General features: G+C 46.2%; 1 protein-coding gene across 5 annotated transcripts; it reads left to right on the top strand.

Moving 5' to 3' along the window:
• The first annotated feature begins 710 nt into the window (after positions 1–710).
• On the top strand, positions 711–19,511 carry gmip (GEM interacting protein). Of its 5 annotated transcripts, none has more exons than XM_062532889.1 (20): positions 711–1,025; positions 3,546–3,636; positions 3,811–3,911; positions 7,503–7,628; positions 9,391–9,455; positions 9,999–10,106; positions 10,317–10,397; positions 10,861–11,022; positions 11,409–11,546; positions 11,744–11,934; positions 12,696–12,793; positions 12,993–13,055; positions 13,207–13,299; positions 13,427–13,584; positions 14,017–14,193; positions 15,321–15,458; positions 15,625–15,827; positions 16,057–16,390; positions 17,420–17,522; positions 17,994–19,511. In XM_062532889.1, the coding sequence occupies exons 1-20, from the start codon at positions 977–979 to the stop codon at positions 18,677–18,679; spliced, it is 3,165 nt and encodes a 1,054-aa protein (XP_062388873.1). In that variant the 5' UTR covers positions 711–976; the 3' UTR covers positions 18,680–19,511. The 5 variants fall into 5 exon arrangements, with proteins under 5 accessions (XP_062388873.1, XP_062388875.1, XP_062388874.1 ...); XM_062532891.1 differs by having other exon boundaries at positions 17,420–17,567; positions 17,997–18,130; XM_062532890.1 differs by having other exon boundaries at positions 17,420–17,567; positions 17,994–18,117.
• Positions 19,512–20,860: the final 1,349 nt, after the last annotated feature.

Here is a 20,860-nt window from a genome sequence, read left to right as displayed (position 1 = left end):
AGATAACAATCACACCAAAGATTTGGACACTTAATAGAAATTCTTACTTCCTATTTTCATACAGCCAAAGCTCTTTCACTGCTGTTTTTTCATTATGTTCTAGGCCAGAAACCTAGCTGCTACTAGAAGTGAGCTCTGCATGGGAGTCTATGTGCCTTGACGATCACTTTCACAAGTGACTTGTGGTTCCGTGATCTTCTCCTCTTTGCCTTGTGGCCCTCCCACTGCAACAAAGCTGAGGTACCAGTCATGACCTTCAGAGGGCGCCAAAAGGCTTGCTGCAGGCTGTCAGAGCTGTCATTCAGCTGCCATTCAGCTCATTATGGGGTGTCTAAGACAAAAAGAAACACAATGACGAAATACTGAACAGAAACAATTGCATGTATTTTAGAATACTGAATGAATGAATGAATGAATGAATGAATGAATTGGAAAGTTTGTCACTCTTAACACAAACCCCCTGAGACTCTTGCTTCATCTGAAACCACCAAATGCATATGCTCCTGCTCTTCTCATCACATAAAGGAACCCACACGCAAATGCACGTAGCGCTAGCACACATCCTGTGCACATACCCACACACAAACGTTCACGAAACCGGCAGAGGCTCTGGGTTATAGGTGTGTCCTACGCAGCGAGAGTTAGATCTACTTCCTCTTGGGTGCGATGGTGAAAGAGCATTGGCCAACCTCAGTTGGTTTAGAGGAAGAGAACTTCAAGCACGCAGAAAAGGGCGACACTCCATGACACCGACCTTTTGTCTTCTTTTGGGGGGGGTTGTTGTCGTTTACTCACATGCTTGCGAGAGACTGAGGACGAAGCCAGCACCGACCTCTATCCCCCCCGTGCAGGTGAGGCCTTTGTGAGGGCCAGCATCATCCCTGTGCGTGGTACTGAGGATGTTCTCTGGGCCGAGCAGAAAGGCTGCTGTGTATTGCTCTTGGTGAACGTGCCTTTAGATCAGGGGGACAGAAACATGGCCGACGCAGAAGAGGCGACGGAGACGGAGCAGCCCAAGCTCAGGGGTGAGTGAGCGAGTGAGTGAGTGAGTGGAAGCAGGTGGAGGCTGGTGGAGCTTTTGGGCGGGTGGAGGCTGATGGAGGTTGCCACTCTCCATCCTTACCGTGCCCGTGTGCTGTGTCCCTTTTTTTTCATTCCTGTCGTTTGTTAATGTCATGATTCAGATTTTTTAAAAATGGGATTCACTTACTAAAGCGGGGAGGCTTTGTGTGTTGTGCATGTGTTGTGCATGTGTGTGTGTGTGTGCGTGTGTGAGAGAGAGAGTGTGTGTGTGTGTCTGTCTCTCTCTCTGTGTGTGTGTGTGTGCGTGTGTGCGGTGTATGCGTCTCTCTCTCTCTCTCTCTCTCTCTCTCTCTCTCTCTGTGTGTGTGTGTGTGTGTGTGTGTGTGTGTGTGTGTGTGTGTGTGTGAGAGAGAGAGAGATGTGGTGTGTCTGTGCATGTGCTCCTTTTGACCGGGTTTTCCATCTGTCTGTCTGCATGTTATCTCCTGCATTCACACTCAGTGGATCACAGCACTTCCTGTGTCGTTGTCCTCCATTTTGAAACTAAGAAACAGTCCGGTTCCTTTTGTAGCTTATCACTCAGTATGGTGATTATTAGTTAGTTAAATTCTGCTAGCTTAACAGAACTTGGCTGTCTTTACACATTGTGTTGAGTAGGCTTACACAAGAGCGTTTGTTATTCCAGAGTACAGTTTTGGTGTCTCTTCTTGTTGACTTAAATTTGACTTGGGCTGAGACAAGAGGAAGAATATTTCTCAGGAGTTGAAATTAAGAAATAGGAGTATGAAGAAATGGTCTGAATTTGATATGGATGTCAAATTGAGTAATTATGTCTCGGTGAAATAGAACAGACAAATGTTCCTTTCCTCTGATAGAGCTAAGCTGAATCTGAATGCGTAATCTTAACGAGCATGCATACAGTAAGACAATTGCATTGTCCTCCATTGTCATCCACTTAATTTGATTTCCTAAATAATTAACTTAACGTTAGATTGTGATAGCCTAATACGACATGTTTCTCAATTCTGATCCTTCCTAATAAATGAGTGGTTTGCTGGTGCATGTGTGCAAACTCAAGCCAAGGTGTGAAGAATGATAATGTGAACATGTTCTATACTGACTCTACAGACACACACTTCCAAAAACCTCAAGCAGCAAAAATGTTGGAAGTAATTCATAGAAAGAGGAACATGCTCAGTATCAACAACATCTATGTCGCATCTTTACCATCCACATTTATATAAACCTGTAGACACCATCCAGAGTTCTAAGAGGATCCTTCTCACTGGCTTGCTGGTGAGGATAAACGTGACTGCTAGCTTGAGTAACAGGGCCTTGTTGTCCTTGCTGCTGAATGTGATACAAAAGACAGGATGTGGTTGACCAAAATGGAACAAACCACCGAGAGAGAGAGAGAGAGAGAGAGAGAGAAAGAGAGATTGGCAGCTTCGTTCTCATGGTTTGCAACCGTTAATGTACATCTGTGCCATAAGGTGCTTCTTTTTAGTGTTACAATTGAGTAGTAAGTCAGGGAGCAAGTAGCAAGTCAGCTAGCGATTTTGTTTATCAGTAAACAGTTCAGAACAAACGCATGCCGTAATTTCCTGACTATTAGCCACAGCTTGTACATTGATTTTGCAGAATTTCTTCAGCTATGAGGTCAATAAGGGGGGGGGGGGCAGTTAATATGGTGTTAATATGGTTTTGTTTCTTTTAACTTGCATAAAACACTGTCCTGCGGCTTATACACAATGCGGCTTATATGTGAGAAATTACTAGATGTTTTGACTGCTACAATACGCAGCATTGCTCTGGGCAATACCTAACATGACATTCTTTGAGGTAGTTCTGCTAAAGTTTCTCATGACTTCATTTCTCGTTTGTCTTTATATAGAGATATCAGTGTAACGGAGCAAACCATGCCCACATGTATTCTCATATCCATCCCTATGACTAGTTTGATTCTGACTCTTGTTTCATGTGGCGCTTCATTTTATCAAATGAGAAGTTACTGACCACCTTTAATAGCTGAGGCGTTTATTACACTCACTCACTACAATCTCTCTCTCTTCCTCTCTCTCTATCTCTCTCTCTGTTTCCTTATCAGTGTATCTTTCTTTCATTTTCTTTCATACATTGGTTTGGAGTGTGAAACCTTCTTATTATTTATCACTGTTGAGCAAGAAACTTAACCCCAGAAGTGCTCCTGAGGTGCAGGTTGGCGCTTTGCACGCACAGCAGTAGCAGTGTATGATGAGTGTGTGTGAGTGTGTGTATGTATGTGTGTGTGTGTGTGTGTGTGTGTGTGTGAGAATGGGTGAATGTGTGAAAGTGGGTATTACACTGTAAAGCATTTAGAGTGCTTGGAGAGCTAGAAAAGCGCTAAATAAACGCAGTCCATTAACCGTTTGCTTTGGTGCATGCAGGAGGAGAGAGGAACACAACCATGCCTCTCTGAATAGTGTCGGTGATCTTGTGTAACGCTTCTTCAATCTAAATGTGGTTTATCCTTCACATTGCAGATGAGAAAGTCCACGCAAAGGGCGCACATCTCAAACGCATGAGCGAGGTCCTGCGAGATTTCGACAACATGGAGTTCTCCATCTGTTCTTCGTATGTGAAATCAAACTGTATCACTTGGATGCATGCATCCCTCAATGTCAGATTAACGTTGATTCATTTTCATTCGGATGACAAGAGTGATGTGTCTGTCTCTCTTTCTCTCTCTCTCTCTCTCTCTCTGTGTGTGTGTGTGTGTGTGTGTGTGTGTGTGTGTGGATGCCTCAGGACTGTTGAGGAGGATGACCTTGATGCCGATTCCCTCTCTGAAAGCACTTGCACAGAGAATGTAGATCCGGAAGATGATGCAACAGAAGGGGCTGCACCTAGTAAGAGTTTCCCTCTATGTGTGTGTGTGTGTGTGTGTGTGTGTGTGTGTGTGTGTGTGTGTGTGTGTGTGTGTGTGTGTGCACAGTATGAATGTGTCCCTGTGTAGCTACCTAAATTATGTTTTTGACACCTCAAAAAACTCTTCCAGTCATGACTTCCTATCATTGTTTTGATGTAAACCCATATCTATCCTGCCATGGTCTCCTATCGCTATTTGACCCCTCACTAACGTACGCGATGGTCCTCTGACACTAACCCTGGTCCAGCGATCTGGTCAGGGCCGCACATAATCTCTCCTTCCCCTTCCCCATCCGCCGGTGTTTACATGTAATTAGCCCCGTGGGCTAATGGCCCCACGCTAACCAGATTAGCACTGGGGAAGGGGCAGGATTAGTCACTCCGACAGCTGCTCCCGGGCTCCTCCTCAGACGACCACCGAACGAGAGGGCTGGACAACGGGGCTAGAGGTGGACAAGAAGAGGAGAGGTACTGGGGGAAAAGAGAGGGAAAGGAGAGGAGAGGAGAGGAAGAGCGGCTCAAGGGGAAGAGGAGGAGGAGAAGAAATACTTAACGTCTGAAAGTGATACAATTGGTGGAGTAAAAACATACATGTTGGAGATCACAGCTGAAAACATGGAAAACAAAGCTGAAAACACATCTGAAAACATTACAGAGAGCCATAGCATCCTCACATGCTGTCAAACCCTTTTGTCCAAAGCCTGTGTTTACTGGAGATTAAGCCAGTGGCCAATGCCAGGTTTAACCAGTCAATCTACAGATGGAATTACAAGACGGTAATTGATAAAGAGTGAGAGGTGTTTTACAGTCAGGTTAAAGGAAGTGGACAGTTATGGGAGAGCACTGTACTGTGAATGGGGATGTACCCCCCTCCCCCTCCCTTCTGCTGCAGAGGCTCCAGTCTGGCTTGGGTCGGTGCTGTGGAGAGCCTGTTACAAGCAGACGGTGAGATGACAGCAGGGATTAGGGATTACAGGTGACACCGCAAGATTAAATAACACATTGTGGCTCAGTGGTCACTGTAACCATGGAGTCGCTGTCCAGACCTGACCAGCACAGGAGACAACGCGTCCCCCTTCCACCCTGAGCACACACACGCACACAGTCTTTGGCCAGAGATACGTCTCACAGCCTCGGGTTCTCTCTTTAATCTGCTGGCAAACTCCCACCGGTCTCCTTCACCCGTAACCCAACCAGCTCTGTGCCACCGGCGGTAAAGGCAGGGGCCTCTAATGCCATGCCCCCTGAATCAATTAGAAAACAGTGACGTGCCAATGTAGGGGTTCTGCCTTCATTACACACGCACACCGATCGATTAATTGGTGTGTGTGTGTGTGTGTTTGTGTGTGTGTGTGTGTGTGTGTGTGTGTTTGTTTGTTTGCGTGAGTGTGTGTGTGTGTGTGTGTGTGTGTGTCGGGGTGTGTGTGTGTGTGTGTGTGTGTGTGTGTGTGTGTCGGGGTGTGTGTGTGTGTGTGTGTGTGTGTGTGTGTGTGTGTGTGTGTGTGTGTATGTGGCTGTCAATGCATTTACTTCTTGTGGTTCAATAACAATGGAGCATGTAACTGTAGGGTCACATCAGGCCAAATCCATTTACTGTAGGCAACATTTAGCAATCGACTCATCAGTCGATGCAGGGCTGGCATAAAATGCTCTATATATAACTGAAATCGATACCATCACAAAGGCAGCCACAACAGCAGCAGCAACCGCAACATCAGCAGGAGTAGGAGCATCAGTAGCTTTGAAAGAGAGACTGATGATGAAGTAGTGATAGTTGTGGCTGAAGTCTTCTCGCCCGTCAGGAGCCCTATTCCTGGCCTGGGCCTGACTCCCAGCCTCTCCGCGGGAGGCAAGCCCTCTACAATCTGGACCTGGCCACTAATCCCTGCCCCGGGCTCTGATAACAGGCAGCGTGGGGCGGGGCGGGGGCGGTGCCGGGGATGGGTGACGTCGGAGACGGTGGACACGGGCCAGGGTTGCAGTCACACTTAAGATGTGTCATTCTCTCTCCTTGCCTGTTTGATTGTGTCATAGGCTTAAAGGGGAGTTGTGACATGTCATGCTTCTTCCTGACGAGTTTCGCAGCATGTCATGCTTCTTCCTGATGTTGATCAGGCACATGGCGTGGCGATAACAGCGAAGAGTCAGAGATGTTTCAGGAAATGTTTTATCTGGTAAAGGAACTCGTTGCTGCTTATCGTACACAGGAATGAGAAGTTCCAAATACAGCCCCACGTCACATATGCTCAAATTAAACAGACAGTTTCACACAGAGAGCGATGGCTGGATCACAGTATATAAATGCAGCCCACTTCCTTATTTTGTGGCGGCGAGCACAAACGCCGAGAGAGAGAGAACTTGGTGTGTTTGCAGCGCCTACTCCGCCCCCCTGTCCAAAGTGATATTAGCACAATTAGCGTTCAAGAGCAGAAGTTCTCTCAAGCAAACTTTTTCACATTCTGTGGACTTCTGCGGTATGTCCCTGTCAAATCAATCATTTGGTCTGGCGAGGTATCCATGGGTTTCATCAGGTCCCTTTCCACAGATGTATTAATCAAGCACCATGCAGTCTACATTGATAATCAAAGTGCTTGATTTCATACACCTGTGGAAAAGGACCTGATGAAACCCATGAATATCCACTGAGGTGATGTACTGTATGTGTTTGTGTTTGGTGAGTCCAACGGGAATGTGTATGGACAGTTGATGGAGGGAGGGAAGGGGGGAGTGTGTATGGACAGTTGATGGAGGGAGGGGAGGGAGGAGGGGAGGGCGGAAGGGGAGGGGTAGAGTGGGGTGAGGGAGGGGGCAGAGCGCAGCTAGAGACTGGGTGGAATCCCCAGGCATCTCTCCTCTGCCACTCCTCAACTCCAATCTGCTAAGCCAGAGAGAGAGAGAGAGAGAGAGCAGAGAGAGAGAGAGAGAGAGAAAGAAAGAGCAGCTGCAAAGGAGATTTCTCTCAGCCACCAGAGAGTGCAGATGACCAGAGCTGAACTCTGAGAGGACTAAGGCCGGAGGACTAAAGGGGGGTTGGGCACTGCCGTCCGTCACGTTGTGGATGGAACTCTTTTGTTCGGCACATACTACAGGGGTCGTGAAGTTATGTTGCACTGAGCCAGTGACTCCTCTGAATGTGATTCTCTCTGAGATGTTTCTCGCTGAGATTAATAGAGCGTCACTTCAGCGTATACCTGTCTCACCTGGCACCTAAAAAACCTGAGGACTAAGGACGGAGGACTCAGGACTGAGGCTCTCATCGATAGCTGTCGCTCCTCTGCTTTGCTCGCTTTGGATAAACATGTCGGAGGATTCACGACACGAGGAGACTCGCCTACTCGTTTTGGATTCTGTTTTGGGATTTCCGAGCATTTGAGACATGACAGTAGATAAAAAAGACAGACAGATATGTGCTACTGCACAGGCTGACAGTGAGGCTGAGGGTTGAACTGTCCCAGACTGTGTTTGTGCTCCTCTTGGAGAAAGCGTGTGTGTGTGTGTGTTTGTGTGTGTGTGTGTGTGTGAGGCTGGGGGTGATGCCCAAGGAGTCGTGATGTTGATGTACTCATTCTCAGCCCAGGATGCTGACCAGGCACTGTGCCGCTGCGAGGGGGGTGTGGAGATCGCCCTGCAGTACGCCAAGATGTGGTGCCGCTACGCCAAAGACCTGCTGGCCTGGATGGACAAGAGAATCAACTACGGTGAGTGATTCTACTGACACTAGAGTCTGTGGTGAGTAATTCTATTGACACTAAAGTCGGTGGTGAATGATTCTACTGACACTAAAATCTGTGGTGAATGATTCTTATGACATTAGACTCTATGGTGAATGATTCTACTGAGACTAGATCAGATTCTGAACTAGAATGTTTATATATAGCTCTCCTATGTTCTTAGAAAATTCATCAAGTCTAATGTCGGTGCTAGGGGCTAGAGAATGTGTGACTTCAGAGGAACTCTTTGTGTGTGAGCTCAGTCCTCTCCTTGTACCCCCTGGTGGCTAACCGTAGCTATTACCCGTAGCTTCTGAGATGAATCAGACAGGGCCCTGGTGTTTCATGATGCGCCGCTGTGTCCCTCCGGTAGTCGGCAGTCAATGAAAACAACAACAATAACAACAACAACAATGACGGAGACGCCGCCGACGACAACAACCAGGGTCACCCTGATAAAACCCCAAAGAGAAGGGGGGGTTGGGATTACTAGTCCCAGATTAGGAGGCTTCTGTGGGAGAGAATGGAGCAGGGGGTGGAGGGATTACCAAGGGAAACAGCGTGCATGTCTGTAGATGCCACTGTGTTTGCCAAGACGTAAGGCTTACCATGTCAGTCAGACTGGTCACCACAATGAAGGAGGTCCTCGCCGTGTGAATTGAGATTTGCACCTACTACATAACTTAAATAATGGACCTACATGTATGTTGTAGAGATGGTATGCGCTCACAATAGGTTTATTCATGTGTGGGACTATGCACACTTGAAATTAAGTTTCACTGCCTACCTAATTTACTGTCGTTTTACACCGACCCCTGAATTACTCCTATCAATAATAATTGAATTGCTGTTCAACAACAATGTCAGGTATTTAAATCTCAAAAAATGGTTAGTATTTACTGTAGGCCTACGCACACTTCATGAAAATGGTGACAAAAATGGTCAGGAAAGCCACAACTGGTAGCTCTGAGCGCTGTGGTCAAGTGACAGGGTTAATAATAGGAGTGGTGGAGTGGTGAGATGTGTTGCGGTGGACGAGCGGATATGTAGAATAGTAAACGCCGATGAACTGAAGCATTATGGGACTGCACATATGGGGTTGGAACTGGGGTTGTAACTGGGGTTCATCTGAGGCTGCAGGCCTCTGAGGTTGTTGGTGTGCAGGGAGAGCTTGAGGGGATCCATTTGTCCAGTTTCATAACACAAAGCATTTAGGTTTGGCAGACGTGCTAATGGGCAATGGAAATGGATTGGCTCGGACGCTTTTATTTTTATGCCATGCTAAGTCCTCTACTTTCATATCGAGTTTTGAGCACAGTGCCATCCATCAATACTGACCATGGCTCAAAACATTTTTTCCAATCAATAACAGATTCCATGATGTTCTTTCCTCACTTTTGGCATTTCAGCGCCACCGATTTAGTGTCACCATTATGCTCTTTTAGCATCAGGGCAAGAAAGGGTAATGTTACTGTATTGATCTATATCACCAATATATCACCAACTATTTATTGTTATTAAGCACATGTTCCAGGTTTCTTTAAGCATTTATGAGACAGTAATTCTGAACATGAAGAAGGCCATGTTGTCTTTTCGCATCTGAGAAGAGAAGCTCATGTTACCTACAGTCTCTGAGTCTTCAAACTGCCCTCCCCTGTAAACATTCTATTCATGTTTCCTTTTAACAAAAGATGTCAATCAAAACTTTACTATAACCCATTGAGAATCCCTTCTCCTCTTTTATTTACAGAACAAGAGTTTGCAAAGAACATCATGCGAGCGGCAGAAGCAGCCAAATCAAGTGTGTCCCAGCAGGTGAGTGCATGCACGTGTATTTTGGTTCAGAATCAGAAACGCCACCTCCTACCTCCACCATGCTCCTAAAGCTCTACTCCTAAACACTGGTTATACATACAGTACCTACCTCATACATTTACATTTAGCAGACACTTTTTCCAAAAAGATCTACATAATTATGTCAATTACATTTCAAGGGTTACATTTTCCCCGGAGCAACTCAGGGTTAAATGTCAGTAACAGTGGAAGCCCAGAATTGACGCCACAACTTTTCAGGCTACTATACTATACTATAACTATAATGACCGTATTTGGTATGCTAGCCCAGCTTCTTAACCACTACACTACCACTGCCCTGTACCTATATGCTGGTCTGGCTTTTGTTGTTGTACAGTATTGATGTACAGTATTGATCAACTGTGCATAACACTACCCCCGAGGCCCTATGTACATACAGTACTGTAGTTCTAGACAGTTTGACACCCTCGCAAGAGGTGACACGAGGTGAGACGCCCTCATGGCTGTGTCACATTTCCTGTGTGTCGTGTGGTGCCTGTGCAGGAAATGATGCCACTGCAGTACATCTACACCATGGTGTTAGAACAGGACGCCAAGAACGGCTCCAACGCCAAGCACACCGCCGAGCTGCTGCACCAGCGCTGCTACCAGGTACTGAAGGCTGTTCCACTATACCACGAACTGTTCCGCTGTTCCACTGTTCCCAGAACCCCTACCAGCCAGGCTGGGTGAAGTCGATTCAGGCTTGACAGGCCACATTATATCAATGTGGATATTGACTGAGCCAGCGTTGGGACTAACGCCCCGCCCTTCTTTCTCTCTCTCTCTCTCTCTCTTTGTTTCAACTGTATATATATTCAGGCTCTTGCATCCAAGAGGAATGAGATTGACAAATGGCGAAGGGAGTTTAAAGAGCAATGGACAAAGGAGCAGAAAAAAATGGTTGGTATCTTTTGTGTTGTTGGGGGGGGTTATTGTTTTACATTGACCCACCATGTGCACGCCATTTTGCAAATTGGATTTCGAATGGGTCAGGGGCATCATTAATGAGTATTGATCCAAATTACATCAATAGTGATTGGATACAGTCACAGCAGAAACCAGCCTCTCAACAGGAAAGCCAAGTAAACACATACTGTGTATGAGACTTAAAACATACTAGAAATGTAAGGCATAACATTTCCTCCTCAATCAAGACTGACTGCTCCATTGATTTTCATCTGACACAAAATAGAACCAAGCATAGCATTTCCTCCCACCACTTTCGAATCATGTTCCATTCCTAAAACAATGACTGCCACCCCTAATAATAAAGTCTAGCAGAGCCCCAGTCTAGTAGAGCACCTGGCTAGCGCTGTCTGTGATCATGCTAACGGTCCGTACTAATGACCGTATTTGGTATCAGAACGACGCTGAGTCAGCGCTGAAGAAGGCCCGGCAGCAGTACATCCAGCGCTGCGAGGAGCTGGAGAAGGCCAAGGCCATGACCACCAAGGCCGCGGAGGAGTCCGGGGGATACAAGACCCTGGACAAGAGGAGGAAGTCCAGGGACGACGCTCAAAGCAAGGTACCCAACACATCCAAGACAATATGGCCACTGGGGCACAGGTCTGTGTGGTTTAGGGGAGGGGTACCCTGAATGAATCAGGGGGTCCAACACCAGATTGCCACTGTATCATTGACCTTTGACCTGAGATTTTGTCATTAGGCATCTTCTTTTATCCAGTGTAAATTATAAGTCAGGACAGGTGCAATCTCCCATGTCCAAGGTTACCAGATTGAGTTCAGTGGCCGTGCTTTGTCAGTCAGTGTTCATCAGTGTTCATCTTGAAATATAGTCTACAGTATATGCTTAGGTTTTACAATAGCATACGATTTTTCTGGGAGCCTGTAAACATGCCATGCTCATGATGCCATAAACCATAGGCTATGTCTCTTTGCCTGAATGCACAGATGACGGAGGCAGAGCATACCTACAAGCTGTGCGTGAAAGAGGCTCAGGGCCAGCATGACGACCTGGAGAAAGAAAAGGAGAAGATCATCGTCCACATCCGCAAACTCATCTGTCAGGGGGACACCGTGCTGAAGGAGGTGGGTTGGTTGCAGGTGTTTTTGGTGTGATTAGTAAAAATAGTGAACAGAAAAATGTCACACGGCTAGTGGGGCTGTGGTGGCTGTGGACGGCAAGCAGATGGGTGTATGGGGGTGTGGGGGGGGGGGCTGTGGCATATTTGGGTCGAAGTGACCACAGGACTAACCATTCTAACCATGACTTGCTGTCTCTCCAGGTCACGGTGAACATGTTCTTCTTCCAGCGACAGCAGACAGAGTCTGTTCCTCTGGGCTACGGCAACCTGGAGGAGACATGCAAGCCATACGAGCCTGGCGCGCCATACCTGCGCTACGTCTTTGGGACCCACCGGAAACAACAACCTCCCCTGACGTTCATGTTCCAAGAATATGTCCCCCAAGGCAAGAGGTGAGAGAAGACCTAAAGAGCTTTAGAAGTTCAATGTTTTTATCTGTGGTCTTTCTTTGGGTTGACTTGCATGCAGCCACAAGCCACACCTCCCTTTGATACAGTGCCACTGGTCCTACAAAGTGATATTAGGCTGCAAGAGAGCCATGTTAATTTTAACTGGTTTGCACGCTAGCTTCAATGGATATCATATCAATATAGAGAAACAGTGTTTTTCCATATTATGTCAGATCCTTCACATTCTGTTAATATATATAGCTCGACAAAACATATTTAAAGGCTATGGTCTTTCAGGGTGTTATGGTTCTCTCTCCATTTAAAACCTAGCTTTATCCTGACTCTTCAAGACACAGAACGTATAAAGAGAAGACTATAGAGAGAGTATGTTAGATTTCTCACTGTGACTTGTTCTTGATCAAACAATATGGCGGGCCTCTTCCTTTCTGTGCCACATACTTTTGATCTTTGAGGATGAAAACATTCCATCTGTCATGGTGATCAGAGTGCTAACGTGTGTTCAGTCAGTGTACTGTGCTAGAATGTTCAACTGAACATCACTGCAGGCTCTTTATGCAGTTTCTTCATGTGCACGCTGATATTAAAGAATGCCAAATGGCAAAACTACAGTCAACGGCAAGCTATCGAATGAATGGCATGCATTTCATACATGCATTTGACAGGCATCACAGACAGGATGTATTCTGTCGGAATGAATGTCCCACACCAACAAGTTGGCCTAACTTTTGTCTTCCCTTTGGTAGGTCGCCCTCCAGTGGCCGCCGCAAGACAAGCAATCCCCTCGCTGCTCTTCAAGACTATGCCATTCCGGACGAACTAAAACGGCACAGCGGTGATGGACGTAAGTCTTAAAATACAGTAGGCCTACACACAAAAAAATGAACACTTAAAACATAATGAGCCAATGAGCCAATTAACAGTATTATTTAAACTGGATTTAACCAAAGTAGTTTGGCAAGGAGAAGGAACAAGTGAAGAGTTTGTTTGCTGGGTAGGCCTATATTCTCCTTAGTCATGATTTATCTTGCCTCATCCTATAGGTCGACCTGGCAACAGTGACAGCGAAAGCATGGGAGGAAGTCTTGAGTCTCTGTCCAGTCCCGGTAAGACCAGGGCTCCTAGCTTACGCCAGAAAGGGTTTGGGGCAGTTTGTTAATTTTCCTCCTCTTACATCTATGAGGAAAAAGAGAGATTTTTTTTGCATTCATGTATGTTTAATTAGTCAGTCCTGTAATATTTTCCCCCTTCCAATAGCCCATGGAAATCGAAGGGCTCCAAAAGCTACCTCTGGGACCATGTCATCAGATGATCTCGATGAGAGAGAAATGGGGACAGTGTATGAAGCCGGTGAGTCCTCCTTGATGACATTTTGAAATGTTACGGTATTCTGTGTTACAAATAATGGTAATATTATTAGGCAAACACGATTTTGTCCTGTTGAGAGACAATCGGCTTGTCCCTTCCCGCCCCACAGAAAGCCTGGATTCTCTGTCGGAGAGCAATGGATCGACGGGCAAGGTGCGCACATCACGGGCCGCTCTGACTCATCGTTTCAGGAAGACGAAGAGCAAGATGATCAAGTGTAAACAGTGTGAAAACTACGTCCTGGTCAACGGAGTCGAGTGTGGGGAGGTGTGTTAGAAGCACTGGGAATAAGGGCCTGCGCTCACTGAAACAATAAATGATTTAGTTACAGTGTAATAAATAATCGATGGTCTACAGTGAGTTCTGCAATATTTTGACTTAATTTTTACCTTTTTGAGTTAGACTTACCAATGTCTATTGTGTAATATATAACTTCATTTGATAACACTTTACTTGAAGGAATCTCCATGACAGTGGCATGACACTGTCATGAACCTTAACCCTAACCCGAACTTGTCATGACATAAACCGAATGACACTTAATGGTCGCTCTTATGTAGAACCTTACTCAACATTATGTTCTCTGCCTGCCACGTACTCTCTCTCTCTCTCTCTCTCTCTCTCTCTCTCTCTCTCTCTCTCTCTCTCTCTCTCTCTCTCTCTCTCTCTCTCTCCCTCCCTCTCTGCCTCTCCCCACAGTGTGGTATTGTCATGCACAGGAAGTGTCTAGAGGTTTGTCAGCTGGAGTGTGAGCAGCAGAAGGGGCTGCTGTTCGGCACAGGTTTCTCTCTCCTGCCCCGAGAGACTCCGGAGGAAGTGCCCTACATAGTGCGCGTCTGCACAGCCGAGATCGAGAACAGGGCCCTGGGAATGCAGGTACGCTCCCCTGAGTAAAAATGTGCTGGCCAGCAGGACATAAAATCAAGTAAATGCTTCCTTATTTCACAACAACAACATTCTGCAAGACATTTAGGATGTTACTGTTTAAAGGGATATTCCGCCATTTTTGGAAATACGCTCATTTTCCACCTCCCTTCGAGCAAAACAATCGATATTTACCTTGTTCCCGTTCATCCAGCCATTCTGTGAGTCTGGCGATACAACTTTTAGCTTCAGCCTAGCATAGATCATTGAATCGGATTAGACCATTAGCTTCTCGCCTGCTAGCTTCATGTTTAAAAGTGACTAAGATTTCTGGTAATTTTCCCATTTAAAACGTGTCTCCTCTCAAGTTAGAAAGTGCAGTAAGACCAACTGAAAATGAAACCTGGCGTTTTTCTAGGCTGATTTGACATGGAACTACACTCTCATCTGGCGTAATAATCAAGGCAACTTGCAGACTACTGGCACTACTACTGCTTGTTGTCTATGGGGACTATTTTCAGGTGCTGCATACGATATTACTGCGCCTATGGTACGTTTGCAAGTTGCCTTGATTATTACGCCAGATGAGAGTGTAGTTCCATGTCAAATCAGCCTAGAAAAACGCCAGGTTTCATTTTCAGTTGGTCTTATTGCACTTTCTAACTTGAGAGGAGACACATTTTAAATGGGAAAATTACCAGAAATCTTAGTCACTTTTAAACATGAAGCTAGCAGGCGAGAAGCTAATGGTCTAATCCGATTCAATGATCTATGCTAGGCTGAAGCTAAAAGTTGTATCGCCAGACTCACAGAATGGCTGGATGAACGGGAACAAGGTAAATATCGATTGTTTTGCTCGAGGGAAGGTGGAAAATGAGCGTATTTCCAAAAATGGCGGAATATCCCTTTAAGTGACTTTTCAACACTAGGTTGTTTGCTGTAAGGGCATAGAACAGAGTGTCTAATAGAAGCAAGAACTAGAGGCAGTGCCACACTGCATGCTTTAAAAAGAAACATTATTCTTTATTCTTTAAACCTGGTCTGTTCAGAAATGCACAGATAAACAAGCATATCATGTTTGGCTATGTGTTGCATGTCAGTGATGTGATGTACTTGACTCTCCCGTGTACTTCCCGTAGGGTGTGTATCGGATCAGCGGCTCCAAACCCCGGATCCTGAAGCTCTGCCAGGCCTTTGAGATTCAGAGGGAGAACGTTGACCTCTCTGAACCCTCTCCCCATGACATCTCCTCCGTCTTAAAGCACTTTTTTAAAGAGGTAGAGTAGGGCGCCACCTCAAGCGTAACATTTAACAAGTGTTTCATATCTGATTATTTGTCACTTGATTTGTTATTTGTTATTTGATTTACTCATAAAATGTGCATACTGATCATTCACATGCACTCTCATTCATCACTCTTGCTTTATGCTTTTATTTTGACAGCTGCCTGAGCCACTTATGACCTTCGACCAGTACAACAACTTCATCAATGTGGGCAAAGAGATCCAGCATCTGAGCGAGAAGAACCATGCCATGGAGAACCCTGGCACTGAGGAGGACATCACGCACACTCTGAGAGAGCTGCTGGATCGGCTCCCTCCCAGCAACTACAGCACGCTGCATCACCTGATGGCACACCTGTACAGGTAAAGCAATGCACATTGGTTTTGCATACAATACAGCTGTTTTAAGATTGATTTTTAAAAAAAGCACAACGAAAATATTGAGTTGTTATGTTGTAGGCTACATACAGCTGTCAAAAAAATGGAAGACAAAATGTACTATTCTTGAAAAGGGATATGTAAATCCTCGCCAGTCATGTTACCTCAAAAGTTAAACTTATAAAGTTATAATTTGTCCCTCATCTGCTTACAGGGTATCAGAGAATTACGAAGAGAACAAGATGTCGCCAGGAAACCTAGGCATCATTTTCGGTCCAACTCTCTTGCGCCCCCTGGTGTCTGGAGACGTGTCGATGCTCGCCCTGCTGGAGACGAGTTACCAGGCCCTGCTGGTGGAGTTCCTCATCAGCCACCACAGCCAGTTGTTTAGGCCGGGGGATCAGGGGGGATCGTGCACCCCTCCACCCCCAGTGCCCACCGCCCCCCTCCCCCAGACCCCCACCAGGACCTCCTGCCCCAGCGTTCTGTCCACCAGCACCCCGCAGGACGAGGGAGCGACGTCTCGAGAGCGCCCTCGCTCGCTTGAGGTAAGACTTGCTGTCTCGCTCTCACCAGCTGATATCAGCACACTGCATGTTCCTTGCCCTCCCTGTAGATTGTAAGCTGTTTGATCCAATCAACAAGTGCCTCATCTACACTATCACTAACACTATACCTTTGACCAACTACTAACAGATGCAGCTGTCAGGGATTTAGATGATTATATTCAGATAAGGCGAGCATGAAAACAAGCAGAGATTAAAGCATCTCGGAGGGCACTTCGCTTTTCTTGTGCTGCGCGCTTCTCTTTCCTGTGCCTTCCCCGCCGCCGCATCACCCTGGGGGAGAAAGCTCCAAGTGAGCCAGCTGAGATCTTAAACGCTTACGCTGGGAGGATTAGTGCGCTTGCCTGTGCGCTTCTGCATCGTCTTGCTGCAGCCTCAGCCCGGCCTAGCCCGTCCCCCTCAAGCAAGCACGGGGATGGGAGTGGCTGGCTCGGCAACTCCACGCCCAAGCCCTTTAGTCCAAGACGTGGAGTGAGAGGCGGGGACGAGCTGGTTAAATCCCTGCTCTTGGCATATGGTCCAACAAATGTGAGCACCAGGAGGACAACATCTGAAGTAAATTTAGCCTCATTGCACTTGTTGCACTTCCTACCATGTTTAGACCAAAAGGCGCTCGTAAACAATATTAACACCAAAGCTTACATTAACTAACCTCTCCACCCTCCCCAAACATAGGCCCCTTCTCAACCTCTCTCCTCGATGCTCGGTCCTCCAGGCTCGTTCCCACTGATCTATCTAACTAACACTGGATAGACTATCCCATTGTTGCCGCCCCATCCTTCTTTATAGATCAGTGGGAACGAGGACAGAGGAAGGAAGGGAGGATATATAAAAAGACGAATGAGAGACGCCCATAGACTAGGCTGCCTATCCTAGTATGTCACAAGTCTAATATGACTCTGGACCCTGTGACCCCCCCCCCCCCCTCCCCCACCATCTCCCCTCAGTTATATGTTCAAACATGTTAGTTACACCTCCCCCGTAAGGCCGCTATGTGTGTCGTTCTAACAGACCCGTACTATCAAGAGAGACTCAAGCGAGGGTTACATTTCTGACAAGTCCTCGTCCAATGAAGCCGTGGACCAGCTCAGCCCACGGGCCAATGAGAAAGCAGGTAGGCAGGAGGGGATGTGAAAGGACTGTCACCATTGGATGAAAGGTAATAGATAGGACATGTTGGAAAATTTGGCTTGCTTGCTGCTGCTCTTGCCGGCCTATCTGCAACAAGCTTTCAAGGTTGTGAGTGTGCAAGCTTACATACTCTACTCTACATATTAGCCTATAATGTGCTAGCTTTCTCAAAGATTGTCATTAGTTTTTCCTTCCAATTTATTTTGTACTAAAAAAAAAGCTGCACTATATAGACTAACACTTTTTAAAAGAACAATTAGAGTAAGAATGATAATTAGAATAGAGTTAAGCTATTTTATAATATGCATCATGGCTAATAATAATAAGCTTTATAAGCAGCTCTGCATCTTTTGCATCCATATTTCATTAAAATAATAAATTATTATTAATCTTTTTTTTTTTTTTTAAATGTAAGCTTTCTAATTGCTCCTTTTACTGCTTGTGACCCCCCCAGCAGTCCTGGCTGTGAGACGAGCTGCGCCCACAGCCTCTGGGGGGGCCGGACCCTCCCATGCCCCCCAGGCCCGTTGCCCCTTCAGCAGACAGCCGGTCAAGTATCACCGGCACCCCATGCCAGCCCCTAGAGCCCGCTCCACTGGCCCCCGCATCGGGGCTGAGGCCTCCGACAGGTCAGCCCTGCCGGACACTCCAGACAGCAGCCGCAGTTCCTCTCCTGAGCTGGGGCGCATTGCGCAGAACCAGAACCAGAACCAGAACCATCTCCAGCTCCAGGCCCAGACGCACACGCTCACATGCTACGGCCGACGGGAGAGCACTGCGGCGGAGACGGCCCGTCCGCGCAGCCGAGCCAGCCAGGCCCTGCAGGGCCGCCTCTCCTCCGCCAGGCTGGACGTGCGACTGGACGACACGGTGGCGGCCCTGGCGGCCGCCGCTGCCACAGCCAATCGGAAGGGAGTCTCCTCAGAGGGGGCGGAGCCGCTTAGGGGTAGAACGGACCTATTGGCCAAGCTGAACAGCAACCAGTCCAATAACAGGCACGGGGGAGAACGGGAGGGCAGGGTCCTCGGCCAGTCTTTGAGGAGGCTGTCGGGGGACGACCGGACTGCCAACAAGATTCTATCTGGGCTGAAGCTGAGGCGGTGTGGCTTGGGAAAAGGGGAGCAGCTGCATTTTGTCTGAGGAACACGGACCTGGCCTTCCTATAGACAGATCACACGAAACCACTCGACACACTTAACAGAATACAGTACGTAAACATATAGGCACGGAGATATATTTCTATTAAAACACACTGATCAGTTTCCATTTCAGTGCTTTTGAGTAGGATTAATTTTTTTGTTTTTTTAACACTTACATATGTCTTCGTGTCATGAATTCAAAGCCCTGATGTACTGTCATAACACACTGGAAAACCCCTCAGGCCATGTAACTTTACAAGAGAGGATTTCTGGCAATAACAAGGAACTATAATGAACAATAAAGAAATGAACAGCAACAACAACAACAACTTGCATTTACATAGTGCTTTATCAAGGCACCCAAAGCATTTTACAGTGAAGGGGGAGCCTCACTAACCACCACCAATGTGTAGCACCCACCTGGGTGATGCATGGTAGCCATTATGCGCCAGAATGCTCAGCACACACCACCCTGAGGTGGTGAGTGAGGGAATGAATGAGTGGGTGTATTACAATGGGGAACGCAAATGACCATATTTATTTACTGCAGAACTGTGGCCTGCTCAGAAATATTGGGAGACATGAGTATTCCAGCAGCACAGATCATCTTTGTCAGAAGGACTGCTGTATGTACAAATGTAACAGGCTTTTTTCTCTGTATAATCACTGGTGAGACTTAGGCTACTGTAGAATTTGAATGTATCAATGACAGTGTCAATGTGCAGTATTTTGTATGCTGTAAGTAGCCTAGTCTATTTTAAATGGTCAAAAATACTATACTGTACAAACTATTCTACCAAGATGTGTAATTATTTTTGTTATAGCCTACAACACAGCAGTACACATAGCCTACATATACAGTAGTATTTTAGAAAACACATTTTTTTTTTACAAGTTAACAATTCTACAGACGAAAATGTATGGTGACATCGTGATACAGGGTAATAATCATTGGACAGTCGTTCTAACAAGGCCAGTAGTCATTATAATATATACAGTATGTGTGTGTGTGTGTGTGTGTGTGTGTGTGTGTGTGTGTGTGTGTGTGTGTGTCTGTGTGTGTCTGTGTGTGTGTGTGTGTGTGTGTGTGTCTGTGTCTGTGTGTGTGTGTGTGTGTGTGTGTGTGTGTGTGTGTGTGTGTGTGTGTGTGTGTGTGTGTGTGTAAACATATATTTAGAGGTATATATATATCTAAATAACATATATAGTTATTTATTTATATATAAAAAGCCAATGTTATTTTTTGATCTTCTTGAAGATGCGTTAGCTATCCAGAATACTCTTAGCTAAGTTCTCAACTGACAGTCACTGATGGCATCTGTTAACGCTTGTCTGGAACGTGCCTTTTTTCCCTTTCCACGGGAGGGCAGCAGTGACTTGTGGCGCGGATCATGAGCTAGGTACAATGGCATGAACATTAAATAATGATCGGTCTGTTTCAAATATAGTATTGCAGGCCTTGACTAACCTAATACTAGACAAAAACAAAAATATCATAATTGAAAACCTGACCAACAGCCATCGCCGTCCCTTTTAAATTACTTACTTCGATTTCCAAATGTTTGTTTTTACTATGCTAAATATACTTTCTAATCATCAGCAGCAATGGTTCACGGATCTAAAGCATTTAGTTAGCCTAATTCATCCATATTGCCATTGCTTCTTGGGTATTATTTTCATATTTTTTGAATACCTATCCTTTATCAATCTAAAATGAAGCAATAAAGCATAACCTATATCCTGGAACGAATGTCAACATTGACACCAAGTCTCAAGATTTCCTGTCACACACATACAATGATTCAGTCACACATATACAAACACACACACACACACACACACACACACACACACACACACACACACACACACACACACACACACTCCCATAGGCTACTCTCACACACGTGTGCGTGTTCTTACTACACCGCCTTTAAATAACAATGCATTATCTCGAACTCTCGTACTGTATCCACCTCTGCCTCCTCGATGCGTTCTCCTGGCCACTACCCAACTCCTCTCCGTCTCCCCCTCCCTCCCACCAGATTTATGCGCGCCGAACTGTGTGTGTGCACGGGCTGAGCCTGGAACGGCGACAAAACAGACAGGAGATATAAGTCATTTTTTTGGCAATGACTAAGTGCCACCGGGTACTTCTTGGAGTGTAACCTGGCCGTGCTTG

The sequence above is a fragment of the Sardina pilchardus genome, chromosome 3, assembly GCF_963854185.1.
Source record: "Sardina pilchardus chromosome 3, fSarPil1.1, whole genome shotgun sequence".
In the NCBI taxonomy this organism is placed as follows: domain Eukaryota; kingdom Metazoa; phylum Chordata; class Actinopteri; order Clupeiformes; family Clupeidae; genus Sardina; species Sardina pilchardus.
Note: the sequence above shows the minus strand (reverse complement) of the source record. Positions and strands in the feature narration are given on the sequence as shown.